This window comes from Nannospalax galili, unplaced genomic scaffold (genome assembly GCF_000622305.1).
Source record: "Nannospalax galili isolate Female #2095 unplaced genomic scaffold, S.galili_v1.0 scaffold332, whole genome shotgun sequence".
NCBI lineage: Eukaryota > Metazoa > Chordata > Mammalia > Rodentia > Spalacidae > Nannospalax > Nannospalax galili.
This window is the reverse complement of record NW_008333794.1, coordinates 3,170,809-3,189,802: the sequence shown is the minus strand read 5'-3', so window position 1 is coordinate 3,189,802 and position 18,994 is coordinate 3,170,809. Positions and strand designations below refer to the sequence as shown.

The 18,994-nt window shown below is 46.9% G+C and overlaps 1 protein-coding gene and 1 pseudogene across 2 annotated transcripts in view; both read right to left on the bottom strand.

Annotated features, from left to right (window-relative positions):
* Positions 1 to 2,944: 2,944 nt before the first annotated feature.
* Positions 2,945 to 3,414, bottom strand: LOC108490620 (annotated as a pseudogene).
* A 10,060-nt stretch (positions 3,415 to 13,474) lies between these two features.
* Slc41a3 (solute carrier family 41 member 3) overlaps positions 13,475 to 18,994 on the bottom strand; it is a 35,828-nt gene continuing 30,308 nt past the window's right edge. For both annotated transcript variants that reach the window (XM_008828588.3, XM_017797018.2), the window contains 4 exons: positions 18,312 to 18,391; positions 16,827 to 16,961; positions 15,781 to 15,929; positions 13,475 to 14,296 (listed from right to left, as the gene is read on the bottom strand). In XM_008828588.3, coding sequence (XP_008826810.1) covers positions 14,087 to 14,296; positions 15,781 to 15,929; positions 16,827 to 16,961; positions 18,312 to 18,391 — 574 coding nt within the window. In that variant the 3' untranslated portion in view covers positions 13,475 to 14,086. The remainder of the gene's footprint in view (positions 14,297 to 15,780; positions 15,930 to 16,826; positions 16,962 to 18,311; positions 18,392 to 18,994) is intronic.

Below are 18,994 nucleotides of genomic sequence, written 5' to 3'. Positions count from 1 at the left end.
TAATCCCAGCACTCAGGAGGCAGAGGCAGGCAGATCTCTGTGAGTCCAAGATCAGCTTGGTCCACATAGCAAGTTCCAGGCTAGCTGGGACTGCAGGAAGAACTTGTCTCAAAAAGACTGGAAAAAAAAAAATAGCACAGAAGAGTAAACCCAGGCACAGCAAGTTTGTTTGGTGGGTAAAGGTACTTGCTGCAAAGCCTGACCACTAGGGTTTGATCCTTAGGGTCTACATGAGGGCAGGAAATACCTGACTCCTGCAAGGTGTCCATTGACCTCCACACCTGTACCATGGCATTCACCCCACTCTCCCAGAAAAAATAAACATAATTTTAAAAATAAATTACATCCCAGCACTTGGGAGGCATACGCAGGGGGTTCTCTGTAAGACTGAAGTCAGCCTGGTCTACATAATGAGTTCCAGGCCAGCTGGGACTACAGGGAGCGCCTGTCTCAAAAATATTTAAAAAAATAAACTACAGACCAATCTGTGATCCTCACCACATGACTATTCTGAGTCTAGACTGTGCTACCCATCACATGCGTACATACATGCATGCCACACAACCCAGGAACACACGCAAAAGTTCTTAAAAATCTTAACTAAAGCTAATAATATAAATGGATAATGGATCATGATCATGTGAGAATTATCCTTGGGGTAGGAAATGGATCAGCATTTGGAAACGAGTCCTTGTAATCTACCATGATAAGACACAAATGAAGAAAAATTAATCCTCTTTGTAGATGCAGGAAAGTTCTGGACACAATTTGATACTGTTCATGATGGAACCTCATCAAACCAAGAATAACAGGAAACTCCCATAACCTAAGGAAGGGCAGCTACAAATCCCATAGCTAACTGCAGGCTTCTGGGTTGGGGGATGGGGGGCAGTATGCTTCCCCTAGGGACCAGGGCAGGACATCTGCTCCTGCCAAGTCTCCTCAGCACCATACAGGAGGTAAATGAGGCGAAGATACCTGGCTGGGAAGGAAGGGACAATGGTGCCTGTCACTACCACCACTACCTACAGGGAATATCTCATAGGATCTGCCTGAGCAGCTCCTAGAAGTCAGAAACAAGGTGAGTAAGGCTGTGGGACACCAACTGCTTTCCCTAAAGGAAGTCAAGAACACCCATCAAAAATGGTCCCTGTCATTACCCACAAGGGGAGGGGAAGGGAACCTCAGCATGGTGTCCAGCCCAATTGGCAGCACGCTGCAACCAAGCAGTGGCAACTTGGAGTCCTGGCAGCACCTAGACCACTGGCATGTTGCTGGTGGGAATATAGAGCACTGTGGCACCTGGGAAAGAATTCAATGGTTTTCTTAAAAAGCAAATAGGGGGCAGGGAGGAGTTGGAGGGTTGGCTTAGTAGTTAAGAGCACTGGCTGTTCTTGCAGAGGACCTAGGTTCAGTTCCCAGCACTCATATGTTGGCTAACAACCATCCATAACTCCAATTCCAGGGGTTCCAGTGCCCTCTTCTGTCCTCTGTGGGCACTGCATACATGTGGAACAAAATACACACAGGCAAAACACTCCTACACATAAAATAAAAATAAAATTTAAAAAATGCAAACAGGAACTACAAGATGATGCAGCAGTGGTGTCTCTAGACACTGACCCCTGAGAAGGTATGGAGAGATGCCACATTAAGGTGGGATCTATACAAAGGCAGCTTGACCTTTAGCATCAGTTAAAACCAAGAGTAAGCCTGATCTGCTCTCAGAACTCCTTCCTTCTGAGTTCTCTTAGAACTGTATCCCTCAAACAAAGGACTTGCTGTGTCTTCATTGAAACAGAAAATACATAAAGAAAAGGGAGGATTTTCCTCTTTGTTGTGTGTTGCCCTGGGGTCTTGGATGGTCACTCTCTAGGTGTTGGGTTCATTTTCTCCACCAATTAAAGAATTAAAAGGCAAGAAAAAAATATCAGACACCACAGAGAGCAACAAGCAAACAGGCTTTATTGAAAGATTAAGAATCACATCCATACACTCATTCATACAGAAAGAAAAAGCCTTCCATGGGTGGAGAGAGGATTCAGAAAACAAAAGTCCAAAGCCCTTAGGAGAGTATGGGCCTTTTCATTTTGGACTGATCAACTTAAAAAGAGAAGAGAGAGCCCATAGGTCACAGCTCCAAGCTGAGTGAGACATGTCCAGGGCTATATGTCTCTAACAGGTCAGTTAAAGGGGCCCTGTTGAAGTTAAAAATAAGGCCTTCCTGCCAGAGTTAAAAATAAAGTCTACGTCACGCATGGTGGTGCACGGCTTTAATCCCAGCACTTGGGAGGCAGAGGTAGGCAGATCTCTGTGAGTTCAAGGCCAGCCTGGTCTACATAGTGAGTTCCAGGCCAGCTGGGGCTGTAGGCAGACCCTGTATCAAAAAGACAAAAAAATAAGTCTACCAAGCTTTTGTCTACTAAGAAGCAGCAGCCATCTACATTACTCCTCAGCGACCCTGTTTATTAGGAATTTAGTCCCTGTTCTAGTTTGCTTTCAATTGTTATAAAAACACTGACCAATGGGGCTTGAGAGTTGGCTCAATAGTTAAAAGGACCCAGTTTCAAATCCCAGCACCCACATGGTGGCTAATAACTATCCATAGCTCCAGTTCCAGGGGAATCTGACACTCTCTTGACCTCTGTGGGCATTACATGACACAGGTACACTTACATATGTGCAGGCAATATGTTCATACACATAAAATAAAAAATTTTAAATATAAAAATAATAAATATAAAAATACTGACCAAAACCAACTTGGGGAGGAAAGGGTTTATTTTATCTTTCATCTCCCGGGTCATCACTGAGAGAAGCTAGGGCAGGAAGCTGAAGCACAGGCCATGGAGGACTGCTGCTTACTGGCTTGTTCTGGCCTGTGCTCAACTTGCTTTTTTTTTTTTTTTACAAATCCACTTTTCTTTATTTACGTTCCATTAGGTTAAATCTGTGAGGGGTACAGCATCACTCGGATTCTGTGGCCAATGGCCTTTGCAGAAAGATTGCTTCAGAATTTGGCATGAACCATGCCACTGTTTCCGTGGGCCTGGGTTACCTTTTCCCAGATCACTCTGGTTTTTGTTTGGTTTGCCACCAGGAGTCACTGTGTTGTTTTTTCTTTATACACGTAAGTGCATCTCTTGCCCAAGTAGAATTCAGTTTCATCTCATCTTTTTGAAACAGGGTCTCCTTGTAGCCCCAGCTGGCCTGGAACTCACTAGGTAGACCAGGCTAGCCTTGAACTCACAGAGATCTGCCTGCCTCTGCCTCCCAAATGCTGGGACTACAGGCGTGGGCACCAGCACGCCCAGCTAAACACCCAATTTTAAGAAGAGCTGTATGCTCCAGTTCGTTCCAAAGACCTCACTTGTATCCAGCAAAAGTGGCCTTGCACCACAGCCTTCCAAACATATTTGCCTTTTAGAAGTCCTATTCCCAGCAGGCCTCCACCGGCGCCAAGATGGCGGAAAGAGCTCAACTTGCTTTCTTATGCAACCCAGACCACCTGCCCAGGGGTGACACTGCCCATAGTGGGCTGGGTCCTCCCACATCACTCAACAATCAAGAAAATGCTCCACAGATATGGTCATGGGTCAATCCAATGGAGGAAATTCTTCAGTTGAGGTCCCCCTACCCAGGTGTGTCAAGTTGACAACTAAAGCTTCCAGCACAATTGACCCCTTGTCAACTTGACAAATGCATTATTATTAAACCTCAACCTTTCCATTTCTATCCCCCAAATCTCATGTTAATATTATAGCATAAAACAGTACAATTTTAAAAGTCCCACGGGCCTTAACAATTCAAACACTTTAAAAGTTCAAAATCTCTTTAAAAGTCTCTTAACTGTGAGCTCCTGAAAAATCCAAAACAAATTAAAAGCTGTCTTATTTCAAAAAGGGAAGACTCAAGCACACTTAGGCAAAACCCAAGTCCAGCAAAGTAGCTCAAGTCTGGACATCTGGGATTCACTTACGATCTCCTGGGCTCCAAAAGGCTTGGGCAGCTCTACTTCTCTGGATCTGCTGTCCACAACACATACAGCTTGTCTGGTAGGCTCAGGCCATCTCCATTCCACACCTGCCGCTGCCCTTGGTTCATTTTATTTTACATCTCCAGGTCACAGTTCATCACTGAGGGAGGTCAGGGCAAGAACTTGGTGGCAGGAGCTGAAGCACAGACCATGGAAGTATGGCCGTTACTGGCTTACTCCCTGGCCCATGCTCAGCCTGCTTTTTTTTTTTTTAATTTTTATTTTTTTATCTTTTTGAGACAGGGTCTCCTTGTAGCCCCAGCTGGCCTGGAACTCACTATGTAGACCAGGCTGGCCCTGAACTTAGAGATCCACTTGCCTCTGCCTCCTGAGTGCTGGGATTAAATGTGTACAACACCGCACTGGGCTCAGCCTGCTTTCTTATACAACCCAGGACCACTTGCCCATGGGTGGTACCACCCACAAGTGGACTGGACCCTCCCACATCACCAACAATCAAAAGAATACCCACAGGCATGGCAACGGGCCAATCCAATTGAGGAATTTCCTCAATTGAGGTTCCTTCTACCTAGGTATGTGAAGTTGACAGCTAAAGCTATCCAGCACAGCCCCTCCCTCTGAAGAGGCAACCCTAAAATCATTTATAAGATGGACTGAGATTGGGGAATAGATGTAAACCATTTTCTGTCATGAAAATCTACGGCGCTGACTCCAAAGTTTCCTTCCCAGAAGGACTAATGTGTGGACTGGAGCTTTAGTTTCCATCATCATATATAGCCTGTAGGCAGAGGTGTTGATTTAGGAGGAGATAAGAAATGAAGCTCCCTTTTGGCATTCTTGGTTACAGAGCCAAGGATATTTTTTAAAAATGTCTTATTTATTATTATTATTTTTTATGTGTATGTGCCTGAATGTATGTAAGTGCACCTGTGTCGTGCAATACCCATGGAGGTCAGAAGAGGTCACTGAATCCCCCAGAACTAGAGTTATGGATGGTTGTTAGCTGCCAAGTGGGTGCTGGGAACAGAACCTGGGTCCTCTGCAAGAGCAGCCAGTGCTCTTAACTGCTGAGTCATCTCTCCAGCCCCCAAGGATATTTTTGAAAATGTTGTCTTGAGGCCCCTGCCCTGAACTGCCTATCTGGTTTCTAGCTCTTGTTCTCATCAATCCTCCCCTCTGAAGAGGTTATTCTAACTGCCAGTATGGGATTAGGGTGCTGATTAGTTCTGGCTTCTTCCAGCTGAATGGGGGGGGTGTTAGGTGTGGCAGAATCCAACAAAACATAACACCTTACACAGGTATATATCGTAGGTTTGTTCATAACTGCCCCTAAACTGGAGTAACCCCAATATACTTTAATAAGTAGCATCAACAAGCAGGTACATCCATCCCATGGACCACTACTGAGTGATGAAAAGTGTCCTAGGTTGCTTTCCGTTGCTGTAATAAATATCATGACCAAAAGCAACTTGGGAAGGAAAGGATTTATTTGATTTATAGTCAATGATCAAGGGAAGCCATGGCAGGAGCTCAAGGCAGGAACCTGGAGCAAGAGAAGCAGAGACCATGGAGGAATGCTGCTGACTGGCTTGCTTAGCTACCTTCCTTATACATCCCAGGCTCACCTCACTGAGTCCTTCTGTATCAATTAGCAATCAAGAAAATGCCTTACAGATATAGCCACAAGTCAGACTGATGGATGGAATTCCTTCTTCTGATGGAAGAAGGTTCCTTTTTCCCAGATGATTTTATTTTGCATCAAGTTAATAAAACCTAGCCGACACAGAAAGAGAAGCCTACAGGTTCACACAGCAGCTTCTCTGGAGATTTATGGTGGGTGAAAAAGGCTAGCTTCAAGATCTCCACAACATATGGTGCCACCAATAAACAAAACATGCCTGAAACAAAATCATGACTGCAGCAGGAGGGCGGTGGCCCTGTGAAGGCAGTGTGAGAGACCTTTACCACATAACTCTTCTGAAACCTGACAAGCTGTTGTCATGTACGCCCATATATGTGATAACATTACACATGCACACACACAGCGCAGTACATGTAAAGCTGACGAAATCTGAATGAGGACAGGCCCAGCGCTCTGACATCAGTTCCTGGTTGTGGTGCTATGTGACGCTGTGCAAGGAATCCACTGTGAGAAGCTGGGAGAAGGAAGCATTCCTCTATTGTTACTATTTTTTTCTCCTCCTCCTCTCCTTCTTCCTTGTCCTCCTCATCTTCTCCCCCTTCTTCTTCCTCCTTGTCCTCTGCTTTTTCCAGGTTTCCTGATCGGCCAGCCTAGGCTAATCAGTGAGTCTCAGGCCAATAAGACCCTGTCTCAAAAAGCAAGGTAGATGGTACCTGAGGAATGATGCTTGAGGCTGACCTCTGACCTTCATATGTATATGCATACAGACATGTGCAACACATGCATACACACAAATGCTCAACATCATGTATCTTTAGCAAATTGAAAATTAAAACAATAATGAGCTAAAATCAGAAACACAACACCAAATACCATCAAGAATGTGGAGCAGCAAGGAACTTTCAACCATTTCTGGAGGGCAGTACTAAATGGCATGGCCCTTTTGGAAGACAGTTCGACATCTTCTTACAAGCTAGGCATGCTTTCACCACATGTTCTGTCAGACGACTGTAACAGATACTATAGGCTGGATGGTTAAACATTTATTTTTCAGAGTTTTGGCATATAGGACTTGTGATGATTAATCTTCATTGTCAGTGACTGGATTTATAATCACCATGGAAACACATCTCTGGGTGTATCTGTGAGAGTGTTTTCAGAAATGTTCAACCAAGGCAGGAAGACTCACCTAGAATGTGAGCATCATCATCCCATTGGCTGGGGCCCTGGACTGAATAAAAATGAGACTGTGGCTGGGCATGGTGGCACATGCCTTTAGTCCCAGCACTTGGGAGGCAGAGGCAGGTGGATCAATGTGAGCTCAAGGCCAGCCTGGTCTACATAGTGAGTTCTAGGACAGCTGGGGCAACAAGGAGACCTGTCTCAAAAAGACCAAAAGAGAGAGAGAGAGAGAGAGAGAGAGAGAGAGAGACTGAACTGAGCACCAGTATTCATTGCTCTCTGCTTCCTGACTGATGATGCAATGAGACCCAGCCGCCTCACACTCCTACCACTGTGCCTTCCTTGTCATGATGGACTATATCCTCAACCACTATGAAAAACTAAACCTTTTCTTAAGTTGCTTTTGGTAGGTATTTTGTCACAACAAGAAAAGTAACAGACACAGAGACTTGGTGCCAGAAGTGGGGTCGTTGCTATGATAAACCTGACCACGTGATTTGTAGACCTTCGGAACTGGCTTGCAGGAGGAATGTAGAGGAGTTTGGAGCTGCAAGCAGAGAGACCCTAGAATACTTTAAGCAGAGCTCAGTGGTCCATCTGGTGGGAGTTTGGAAGACCAGAATGCCAAAGGACATGTGGCCAATGGAGGCCTGACTCATGAGTTTTCAGAGGGGAATATATCCTGTATCAGAAACTGGGCTGCAGGCCATTTTTGTTATATTCTGGCAACAAATCTAACTTCATCCTGAGAACTTACGTGAAAGCTGAATTAAAAAGTAATGGGCTAATTTGCTTGGTAGAAGAAATTAAGACAAAAATCACAGGCTATGCCATGGTTACTGCTTACTGCTCTTGTCCTAGTCTACAGGGAGAGAGCAGCAAATGAAGCAGAACAAAGTGAAAAGATACAAAAGGGGTGTGGGGAAAGCAGCTGTAATTTTTTAAAAATATTTTATTTATTGTTTTTATTTTATGTGTATGAGTGTTATGCCTGCATGTAGGTAAGTGCACCCGTGTTGTGCAATGCCCATGGAGGACAGAAGAGGCTGTCAGATCCCCTGTAACTGGAGTCACAGACAGTTGTTAGCTGCTGTGTGGGTGCTGGGATTCAAACCTGGGTCTTCTGCAAGAACAGCCAGTGTTCTTAACTGCTGAGCCATCTCTCCAGCCTCAACAGCTGTAATTATTAAAGGGATCAGCACCATCACAGGGAAACCTGGGGGGCTGGAGAAAATAATCTTTTAAGGACCACAGATGAAATGTTATGATTTAAAGTAAAGTGTTTGGGTATCACGTTGACAAGGCCTGTGATGCTTAAGCTTCATTATCAAGTTGACTTAGGATCACTAGGAAAATGCACTTCTAGGTGTATCGATGAGAGTGTTTCCAGAAAGGCTTGACTAAGGTAGGAAAACACCTTGAATGTGGGTAGCACCAACATTAGTCACTTTCTGTTTGACTGACCATGCAGCGTGACCAGCTGCCTCATGCTCCTGCTGCCATGCCTTCCATATCATGACAGACTATATCCTTGAACTGTGAGCCAAAATAAACCTCCCTTCTTTAAATTGCCTTTGTCAGGCATTTTACCACAGCAATGAGTAAAATGGCTACGGCGGGAGTCCAGGATCACAGCACCAGCAGATGCCCTGCTGAGCAAGGGTATTCTACCTGGTTTGTGCACAGCCATCTTTCCATGTTTCTTGCATGGCACAGAGAGTGAGGACAAACTTCTGCTACTGTCTCTTCTTACAAGAATCCCATTCATAAAATCTATACCCTCATGTCCTAAGCACCTCCCAAGGGTGCTCCAAGGACCATCACACTGGGGGTATGATTTTGATGCATGAATTTGATTTTTGTGTGTGTGTATGTGGTGTGTGGTGATATGCATATGTGTGTGCAGATGTGCACACCTGTGTGTGTGTGTGTGTGTGTGTGTGTGTGTAGGCCAGAGGAGGACATTAGGCAGCCTGCTCTATCACTCTCTCTTATTCCCTTGAAACAAAGACAAAAAAAAATAGTACTGTAACTACCAAAGTACAGCAAAGTATAGACACTTAAGAATATTTTTTTTTGTCTTTTTTGAAACAGGGTCTCCTTGTAGCCCCAGCTGTCCTGGAACTATGTAGACCAGGCTGGCCTTGAACTCACAAAGATCTGCCTGCCTCTGCCTCCCAAGTGCTGGGATTAAAGGCTTGCGCCACCGTGCCCGGCTTTTTTTTTTTTTTTCTAATTTATTTTTTGACACTTAATATTTTAAGAGTCTCTTTCCTTGTGAGAGAGTATTGTTTGGTAGTTCAGGCTAGTTTTAAACTCAGTATGTAGCTTGTCTCTCACTGAACCTGGAACTAGGCTGGCAGCCAGGATACCCCAGCAGTCATTCTGTCTCTGCTGCCCACAGCACTGGAATTATAGACATGCATGCTCGGCTTTTCACATGGACACTGAGGGTTTGAATTCAAGTCCTCCTGCTTACTGCTGAGCTGCAACATGAACTTAAGAGGGACACAGAACTCAGTCCGCATTATATGAGCAGCAGTTGCAATCTTGTTATTTATTCAAAGAGTAGACTTTATTTCTATATAGAAACCTGCACAGGAAAGTTCACATATTTAACCATGATTGCCACCAGGGTGTCCTTTAGTAACAAATGGAGAACTAAACTATGGTGTACAAAGAACTCAAGATCATTCAGTACTAAAAACAAAAACACGTGGCAACGATAAAAGAATCAGTGGGTGCCAGGGTGCCAGGGGAGACAGGTGGAAGGAAGCACGAAATACACAGAGCAAAGAAGTCTCAGGGCTGTGAAATTATCTCAGGTGTTACTAAAATGATAGACATGTCATTATACATTTCAAAACCCACAGGACATACAATATACAACCTGGTGTAAATGGTGGGCTCTGAGCTATCACCACAGGGCCATGGTTCCAACTCTGGGCACAGAGGCTGTGGGGATGGAGTATATCTGCTTTACAGTCAATTTTTGCTATGAATGTATAACAGCTCCAAAAAATGTAATTTACTTTGTTGTTTTTTTTTTAAAGACAGGGTCTTCCTGTAGCCCCAGCTGGGCTAGAACTCACTATATAGACCAGGCTGGCCTTGAACTCACAGATATTCACCTGCCTCTGCCTCTAGAGTGCCAGGATTAAAGGCCTGCGCCACCATACCCAGCTTAAAAATATAATTTACTTTGAAAAAAACAATTTAGAGTTTTTCAGAAACCTAAAATGTCATATTTATGGTAAGGTGATTATATATATATATATATACACACACACACACATATGTGTATGTATGTATGTATTATGTATGTGTATAATCAGATTTCTGGTGATATGATGTAAATCTTGGAGTTTGTTCTTATTATTCAATCAGGCTTTAAAAACTGCACACAAGAAAAATATACAGAAAACTGTAACTCCATCTCCATCAGAGAAATGCATCCAAGAATATAAATAAAATTTTGCACATTTAATTTAGCCATTTATGTGGTTTGTTTAAGAAATGGCTGAAGAGTAACAGCAGGGAGCAGCTGTGGAACAGCAGCCCCCCCAGTCACATCACCACAGGATTTGACTTGAGGATTTGCTCAACACCCACAACTCTCGAGGTCTGCAGGAATTCTGAAGATCAGCCCAAGGCTGAGGAGTGCCATTCAGGATGAGCAGGACCTTGGCTACAAACCCAGAGGCAGTTTTCCCATGGGCACTCTGCCATAGTCCCTGGTGGCATTGGTCCTGTCACTAGAACCAGTGCCAAGAGCTCCAGGAGCTGCCATGCACACTGACATCTGAGTGGTCTGTCTGCCAACTCTGGTTCATCTAGCAGGGCTCTGCCCCTCAGCTGCTGTCTGAGAGCATCCTGCCCAACAATGGCGGCTGGGAGTCCAGCCTGTCTGTATCTAACAGGCAGTACAGATACTTCAGTCCTGTAACGAGTTCTGAACACATTAACTTGGGATCTTCCCTGCTGGGGCTGTCCTTTGTTCTGCCCAGTGGAGGTCAGTCTGAAGTTTGGAACCTCGTGGATGAGGGTATCCACTGAAACAGGCTGCTTTGGTCCTAGTCAGGTTCAATGTTTCATTCGGTGATAGCAGCTTTGAGTTCTGAGGGACACATGTTGTTCTGAGATATTTCTCTGCTTAAATTGAGAATGGGGGACTGGAGAGATGACTCAGTGGTTAAGAACACTGGTTGTTCTTGCAGAAGACCTGGGTTCAAATCCCAGCACCCACATGGCAGCTAACAACTGTCCATAACTCCAGTCCCAGGGGATCCGACAGCCTCTTCTGATCTTCGCGGGCATTGCACGACACGGGTGCACTTACCTACATGCAGGCAATACGGGAATACATATAAAATAAAAATAATAAAATTAAAAAGAGAATGGTTTAAATTAAAACACTTTATGTGCAGGCATGGTGGTACATACCTTTAACACCAGTACTTGGGAGGTAGACAGAGGCAGCGGATCTCTGTTGAGTTCAAGACAAGCCTAGTCTACATAATGAGCTCTAGGCCACCTGGGGTTGCATAGTGAGACCTAGTCTCAAAAAACAAAAAAGAATCCCTGCTCCCCCAATGTTTCACTTAGCAATTCTTCACAGACTCCACAGTTTCTTGCCTACAAAATCTTATTTTTCCTTGTGTTACTTTTATGTCACTGTGACCAAAATACCTGAGAAATGACATACAGGAGGAAAGATCTATTTTGGCTCATATGTGTGCACACACACTCACGTGTAGGCCACAGATCAGAGAGTTAAAGTGCTTGTAGCACAGCCTGACCACCAGAGTTCAATCCCTGTAGTTCACAGTAGAAGAGGACCAGCTCTTGGATGTTGTTCTTATCTCCACATGCCTCTCTCTCTCTCTCTCTCTCTCTCTCTCTCTCTCACACACACACACACACAAATGTATTTTAATAATTTCTAATTTGCTGCATTTGCACCACTGTACAAATAAATTAGCGAGCAGGCACAGGCACAGGCACTGCAGTGCACCTGCAAATTAAAATTGCGGTTATACTCAGAAGTCACTCCTTGGCCCACCTCCCAACCCGGGTCCTGTAATTTGACATCTTTCCCGTTGACAAAATGTGTTGATTCTAGTGTTCCTATTTTGATTAGTACAGATGTGCTGAGCCTTGTTATGACAGAAAATTCACAATTCCTCTTGCACCAGCCTAATGCATTCAGGACAACACAGTGCTTGGAAAATGCGGCTCTCCTTGGCTTTGGCTTCCACAGCTCCAGCTGCTGCTTCGGCAGAACTTACCAGAGCCAGCATTCAATGCCTCTGCCATGTTGACAGTCTCTCTAGTAGCCTCAGGATGGGGATGGGTACTTGGCCCAGGTAGCTTGGGCCTGGCACACACTTGTGTTAGCTACTGCACACCTCCAGTCATCTCCTCCCCACCTGGTTCCAGGCACCAAGAGGTGGAGATTTCATGGACCATCAACCCACTCCACTGCCACTGAACTTCCACTTGGGTTTGGCCAAATGATAGCTGGAGATGGAGGATTGCAGCACCAGGTTGGGTACCTCTTCCCTTGGCTCTGCTGCTGGCAATGTCTTCACTGAGACCATGGCTTGCCTCAGGCCATGCCAAGGCCAATGCTCCTATAGGTCTGGTGAGTGCCCCATGAAAACATCTCCCCCATGTCTGGCCCCAGGTGCTTCCTTATGGATTCTTGTGAGTCTGGAACCTGCTCAGTTACTCCCTGTCTGTAGAGCAGGGACACTGTAGGGACACTGCCAAGTCTGAGGGTCTCCAGCAACATCTGCTGAATGAGCAAACAGATGCCTGTCTTATCAAGCCATGGCTAAGGTTGCTAAGTAAACATACTTCATAAAAGGATGATGTGATAGACTGGGGGGATGGCTCAGTAGTTGAGTGCTTGTGCTTTTTTTTTTTTTCTTCTTTCTTTCTTTTATTTTTTCTTTTTGAGACAGGGTTTCCCTACAGTGGGGCTGGCCTGGAATTCACTATGTAGACCAGGCTGGCCTTGAACTCACAGAGATCGCCTGCCTATGCCTCCCAAGGGCTGGGATTAAAGGCATGTGCCACCACACTCGCATCACTTGCTGCTCTTGTACAGGACCTGTTTTCTATTACCAGCACCCACATGGGGTAACTCCATCACCAGGGGATCCGATACCCTTTTCTGGCCTCTGTGGACACCAGGCATACACATGGTGCATATACATACATTCAGGCTGGTATACACAAAATAAAATAATAAATCAATCATTAAAAAAGGGTGACGTGAATAAAAACATTGCATTGCACCTCAGAAATATGTGCAAATATTAAGAATTAATTTTTAAAAAGGCTTGCCATTTTCAACAGTGATTCTCCAGCATGAATGTGCTGAGGTCTTCTGGCCTGCAGGGGGCTGCCCTGGGGCTGGCTGGGGAGGGACAGAGCTGACATGCACATTTCTGTTTCCAGGTGACATTCAGACTTCTGGGCTGAAGACCACACTGAAGAATGCTGCGCTAGAGAAGTGTCAGCTACTGCTTAAAGATTGAAGGACAGGGAAGGCTATGTACAATGTCATCTACCCCTGGAGACTGAGCCTCCTGGCCATGCTGGCTGGCTACCCTGGAGGACAAGGAGCCCAAGTGCAATGTCTTTTATGCTTTATTATACATCGCTGGTCACTGAAACCTACACAGAGCATTGGACTATAAAAATGGAGAAAAGGGAAAATATAAAGAAAGCAATGACCAAACGAAATGCTGGGTGCAGATGAGCTGTGCTCAGGGCCTACCAGGGGATGGTGCACATTCACGGGGTACACATTTGCGGGGTGCACCAATAGTGGGGCCCAAAGAACTGAATCCAGTGACTGCAGCAGTCAAGCCAGGGTGTGGGCAGTCCTGAGACCTGGGGTTGCAAATGAGCTCCTTGCTCTGCCTCATCCAGGCTGCATGGACACCAGCTCCACATGCATCTTCCTCAGTGTCTTCAGGTCAGAACATCCTGCCCGCCACACATACATGCACATTCACACAGGCAATCCAATCACTCACACACTTGCAAGCAGGGCTTCTGATTTCAGGATTGCCTTGTCTCAAGCTCAGCTACCAACTTCAGAATCAAGGTATATGCTCATCTCCTTGGCAGTCTGACAAGGCCACTACCCAGGCAGATGTCTACCAGCCTTAGGCCCCAGCAGGAGGAACGGCATGCCAGACACTGTTGGTGTGAGGGAAAGTTCCGCTGAGAGCTACAGCTGGCAGGCTCAGTCAGGGAGGCACAGAGGCCAGTTCTAAGAAGCCAGCCGACTCTGCTTTGCTTCTGAGGAACCAGTCCAGGAGGAAGCACAGCGCCAGGAGGCCAGTGCCCAGTAGGTCCCCCAGGCCTGTGAGGTAGGGGATACAGTGGTTGTCAGGATCCAGGGCCTGGTGCCAGATCAGTCGAACCATCACTTCTGCAAGGTACAGCAGGATGATCACCTGCCAGAAGAGCAAAGAGACACAAAAGCAGCCAAGTCAGAGGCCCCATATGACCAAGAACATCAGCTGGGCTCTGAGGACACTGCCGCAGTGGAGATGTCAGCCCTGGCCGCTTCCCTTCCTCCAGCTTTGTTGAGGCCTGCAGTGGTTTGGGCACATGCTAAAAGCTTAGTTGCCACTGTGGTGGTACTGGGGTGGGGGGACTTTTATGGAGTGTGCTTAGGTCATGAATGGATTGGTAATGTCTGGAGGGATTGGGTCAGGTCCCCTGGGTCTGGATCAGTTCTGTTCAGAACAGATTGTTAAAAAAGAAGAAAAAAAAAACCTGTGAGTCAAATAAACCTTTACCAGTCACCCAGAAACACAAAAGAGGTCACAGGGCAGAGTGGGGGAAGGAGAAAGTCTGAAGGGGGCTCTGAATTCATGCTGTGACCACAGAACTCAGTCATCATTGGCCCTCCCTAGCTGTTGTGTCCCGTTCAGCCTCTGAAGTGCTCCAGGGACCAGCTTCCACCCACCAGCTGGGTCACTCTCTGCTGCCCCATTCTTGGGACTTCGGATGGGGGTTCACTTGAACCTCCCCTCCACATCTTGGGAAGTTTGGTTAGTCCTTTTGGAAGCCTTCAAGAAGCAATCCACACAGTCCTGCTCAGGTCTCGTGGTCTCTGTGGCCTTTATCAAACAGTTCCTTGGCCTTTTCCTTCTCCCTAAGTAGAGCCTTCAGCTCAGGACAACTGCCCGCTGAGACTCACCCAAGCCCAGTTTCTGCAGTGAGCACCATGCTGGGATCCAAATGATGTAAGATGGAAAGACTAAGAAACACTAAGTGCTTAGCAGTAGCAGCACCCTCCTGGAACTGCCATGATGCCCGGAGTCCCCCCTGTAGACACTCTAGGCCACTAGGGTCATCAGCCAGCTAGAGTCTCAGCAGTCTACCGAGTCCCCCTTAGAGTAGCACCAGCTTAATCTCCTTCACCACTGTCCACATTGCCACTATGCCTCAGAAGGGAGACCATGTGTGCCCTCTAGCAGCAGGCCCAGTAGGACACCCATGAGGGGTGGATCGCTGGCTCGTCCTAATTCACAGCACAAGGCATCTGCAAGCCGTTCTTCCAGTGCTCTGATGAGTGTGGCACACGGAGTGCAATGCACAGTGCATACTATGATCATGCCTGTAGTGTGTAGTAGTGGCACATGGTGTAAGGTATGTGGCATGAGGCCTACAGCATACACCCTGCTGAGGCTCCAGCCTCTAAGGGTGTAGAAAAGGCTACAAGCTCTATAGCATGCAGTGTATGGCATGCACAGGCAGTGATGTGTGTGGTGCTAGTGTGCAGTGGCCTCTGCATCTAGCCCATGTCACAGGGCTTGAATCAGCTGGCTGAACCCTGCCACCCCGCTCAGCACCTCCTGTAGGGTAGGGGATGAGAGCTGCTGGTTGAGAAGCCACAGAGGCTGCCCATCTCCACTGCAGCCATCCTTACCTGGATCAGGCTTGCCACCAGATACAGCAGCACAAAGATCTTGCTGTTCGTCATTGACTTATCTTCTACCAGATAGATGAGGTAGTAGAAAATCAGATGGCCTGGTATCACCAGAAAGAGCAGGACTCGGGCTGATACAGAATTAATTTCTGAAAGAAAGAGAACCAAGACAGTCACATGACCTGCTTGCAGATAAATACTGAAGAAAATCAGCTCAGGTGACATCTTAGGGCATGAAGTGCGTACAGGTGGTGGGAACCCCTGGAGGTCTGAAGAACTCTTGGGGAGATGGCACTTAGGCCCAGATCTGACACTGGGGGAGAGGATTCCAAAGAGGAAAGACCAGGAGAAAAAGGACCTGGGGAACTGGGCAGGAGTCAGGCTGCTGGGGAGGGTGCTCCTGACTGCAAGGGCTGAGGGCAATTCTTGTATCAGAGGGGAAATAACTGGAGAAGAGCGTGGGGAGAAAAGATCCCATCTTTAAAGTCAACAAAAAGACAAACCATCTCTACCCATTCCCGTGGCTCTAAAACCGCCCCCTAACTCTTTGTTTAAGCTCCCTGCCCATCCTTCGTACTGTTCTGCCCTCAGTTTCACCCCGCTGCTCACTTGCTTGGGGTACTTGGGGCTTTAGACTTGCTAACTCCTTACTGGGCCTGGGCTCAGGCTGTGCTCTGCTCAACACCCTCCTCCATCTGTCAGGCCAAGTTGGCTGGCCTCAGCCAGGGTTTTCTGTTTTCTGTTTCTCTTTTCTACATTTGTTATCCATAAGCACAAGAAATCAGTCATCTGTTTCACCACCATCATGGACCACCTTGAACCTGGAAAATACTAACTGGTTTGACTGACTGACAACCGACCGACTGGCTGACTGACTAAATGGCAAAGCTGAGGAGCTAGGTGTCCCAGAGGAGGAGCTTGAGACATTGAAAGTGACCCATGCCAAGGTCAGCATGGACCTCAGGCTACAAATACATTTTGGTGACCAAGGTTTCTGCTTGGAAAGACATGGCCATCTGGCCTTGGAAGACGGGAGACAGACCCACCTGAGGAGCAGAAAGTAGAACATGGGTTAGGCCAGAATCTTTTCATCTGGAGGGGCAGGACCCCAGGTATGCTCCACATGTGCAGGAAGGTGGAGATCCGGCTGGTCTGAATGGCCACCAGGTTGCCACCAACACCTGTGAGAAGAGGCCATGAGACGTTCTAGCCTCTGTGGACTAGTTCGTAGCATATACTTCCTTCCTCTGGAAGGGCTCTTGATTGATGGGTGTTTGCTACCTTCTCCTCCCCTCCCACCAGGACTTGCTAGCCAGTGAGGGTGGCTCAGATGTTGTGAGCCTTCACAAGTGACAGCTGATTACTAAGCTGGGGAACTAGGACAGGCAAAGCAGGAAACCCAGGATGGGTGTTTGGCTGAGCAGTCCTTTTGGGTGAGTCAGACCTCAGGCACAGGGGCTTCACCTAGTATATGATATGGTTTCCTTTGAGGGCAATATATAGTGTAGATACCCACATCCAGTGACATACATACACAGAGGGGTTGTCTTTAGGGAAATTCAGGAAGCTGGGGGTTGGGGTATAGGATACTGATAGGAACCAGGAAGCTGCCATGAACTTGTTCACACCTTAGAATTCTGGGGCTCCCTGCTGAGGCTCCAGCCTCTAAGGGTATAGAAAAGGCTACAAGCCCTCTAGGCAGGATGGCCCCTTTGGTGGGCTGACTTGGGGCCTGGCAGATGATAGGCCTGCCCCTGACCTGGCTCCTGGCAGATGATAGGCCTGCCCCTGACCTGGCTCCTGGCAGATGATAGGCCTGCCCCTGACCTGGCTCCTCAGCCCCAGAACTTCCCTAGTGAGGCCAGTGTGTTCCAGGAAACCAGAGGGGCAGAGAGCAACCACCTGAGGCCATTCTGAGTACTTCTCTCCTCCAAAGTACCACACAGGTCATGCCAGCTTCAGCCAATTTCTGCCAAGCCCAAAGAGTAAACCTGCTACTGTCAGGACCTTTATTTTTATTTTCATTTTTTTGGTCTTTTTGAGACAGGGTCTCCCTGTAGCCCCAGCTGGCCTTAAACTCACAGAGATCCGCCTGCCTCTGCCTCCCAAGTGCTGGGATCAAAGGCGTGCGCCTGGCTAGGAGCTTTATTTTTAAGAAGACCCAGAGTCTTGTGTGTGAATATCTGAATTTTAACATCATCAATGGACCTAGAACAAACAAAGCCGATTTACACCTGCAATCCTAGTACTCGGGAGGACCACTGTGGTTTCAAGGATGACTTGTACTACACAGTAAATTCCAGGTCAGTTTGGATTATAACGTGAGACCCTGTTTTAAAAAGTGTGTGTATAAGGGCAGTGATGGACCTTCCTTCCCCCAGGCCCTGAGGTCCCTTTAGGCCCCATTCATTTGAGAAAAATCAGTCCAGCAGACACCGTGGACTGCCTATCCATCTCAGAACCTGAGGTTGCACACTGGTATTCAGCCCAATCCAGCCCAAGGACCACAGGGAGCCATGCCCAGCACTCACCACATATGATGGGGGTCAAGACAGCCATGCCTTTGTATTGATGTCTAGAAATAGTTTTGCTCAGGATGAGGCCTCCAAAGCTGGGAGAGGACAGATGGCATTAGGCATCAGAGCTGACACTAGAGTGACAGTGCACTACCCCTTGTCTTGCCTTCCTGGGCTCACCAAGTACTGTGTCATCCCCGTACAGAATGTCTGCTGCAGCTCTGCTAGCTCCCCATGTCCATCTCTATCCTGAGTCTCAGCTGTTCCTGAGGGCCCTTCATATGGCAGCAACAAAATAAGAGCCATCCCAAGGCAAAGCACAGAACAGGCCCCGCTGACTGGGCTCTGTCACAGGATGAGATGCTCTTTCAGGAAGATAGGCGCCATACCACTGACATCTCAGGCCTCTTCCTCTCTGGGGATGCTGCCATAAGACCTTGCTTCCACTTGCAGCTGGAGTTTAAGAAAGGCCTATCTACTGCTTAGACTTTGTAGAACCTCAAAGTTTGTATAAGGAGCCTTGGAACATTCTAGAAGCAAAGGACCACAACCTCTTTTCCTTGAGATTTGGATTAGAAGGATTAGAATATGCCAGAATGACCACAGTGGCCCCTATCAAAGTTTCCCACCAGGAAGAGGTCTATAAGAATAGGGAAGATAGTTGTGTGTGTGTGTGTGTGTGTGTGTGTGTGTGTGTG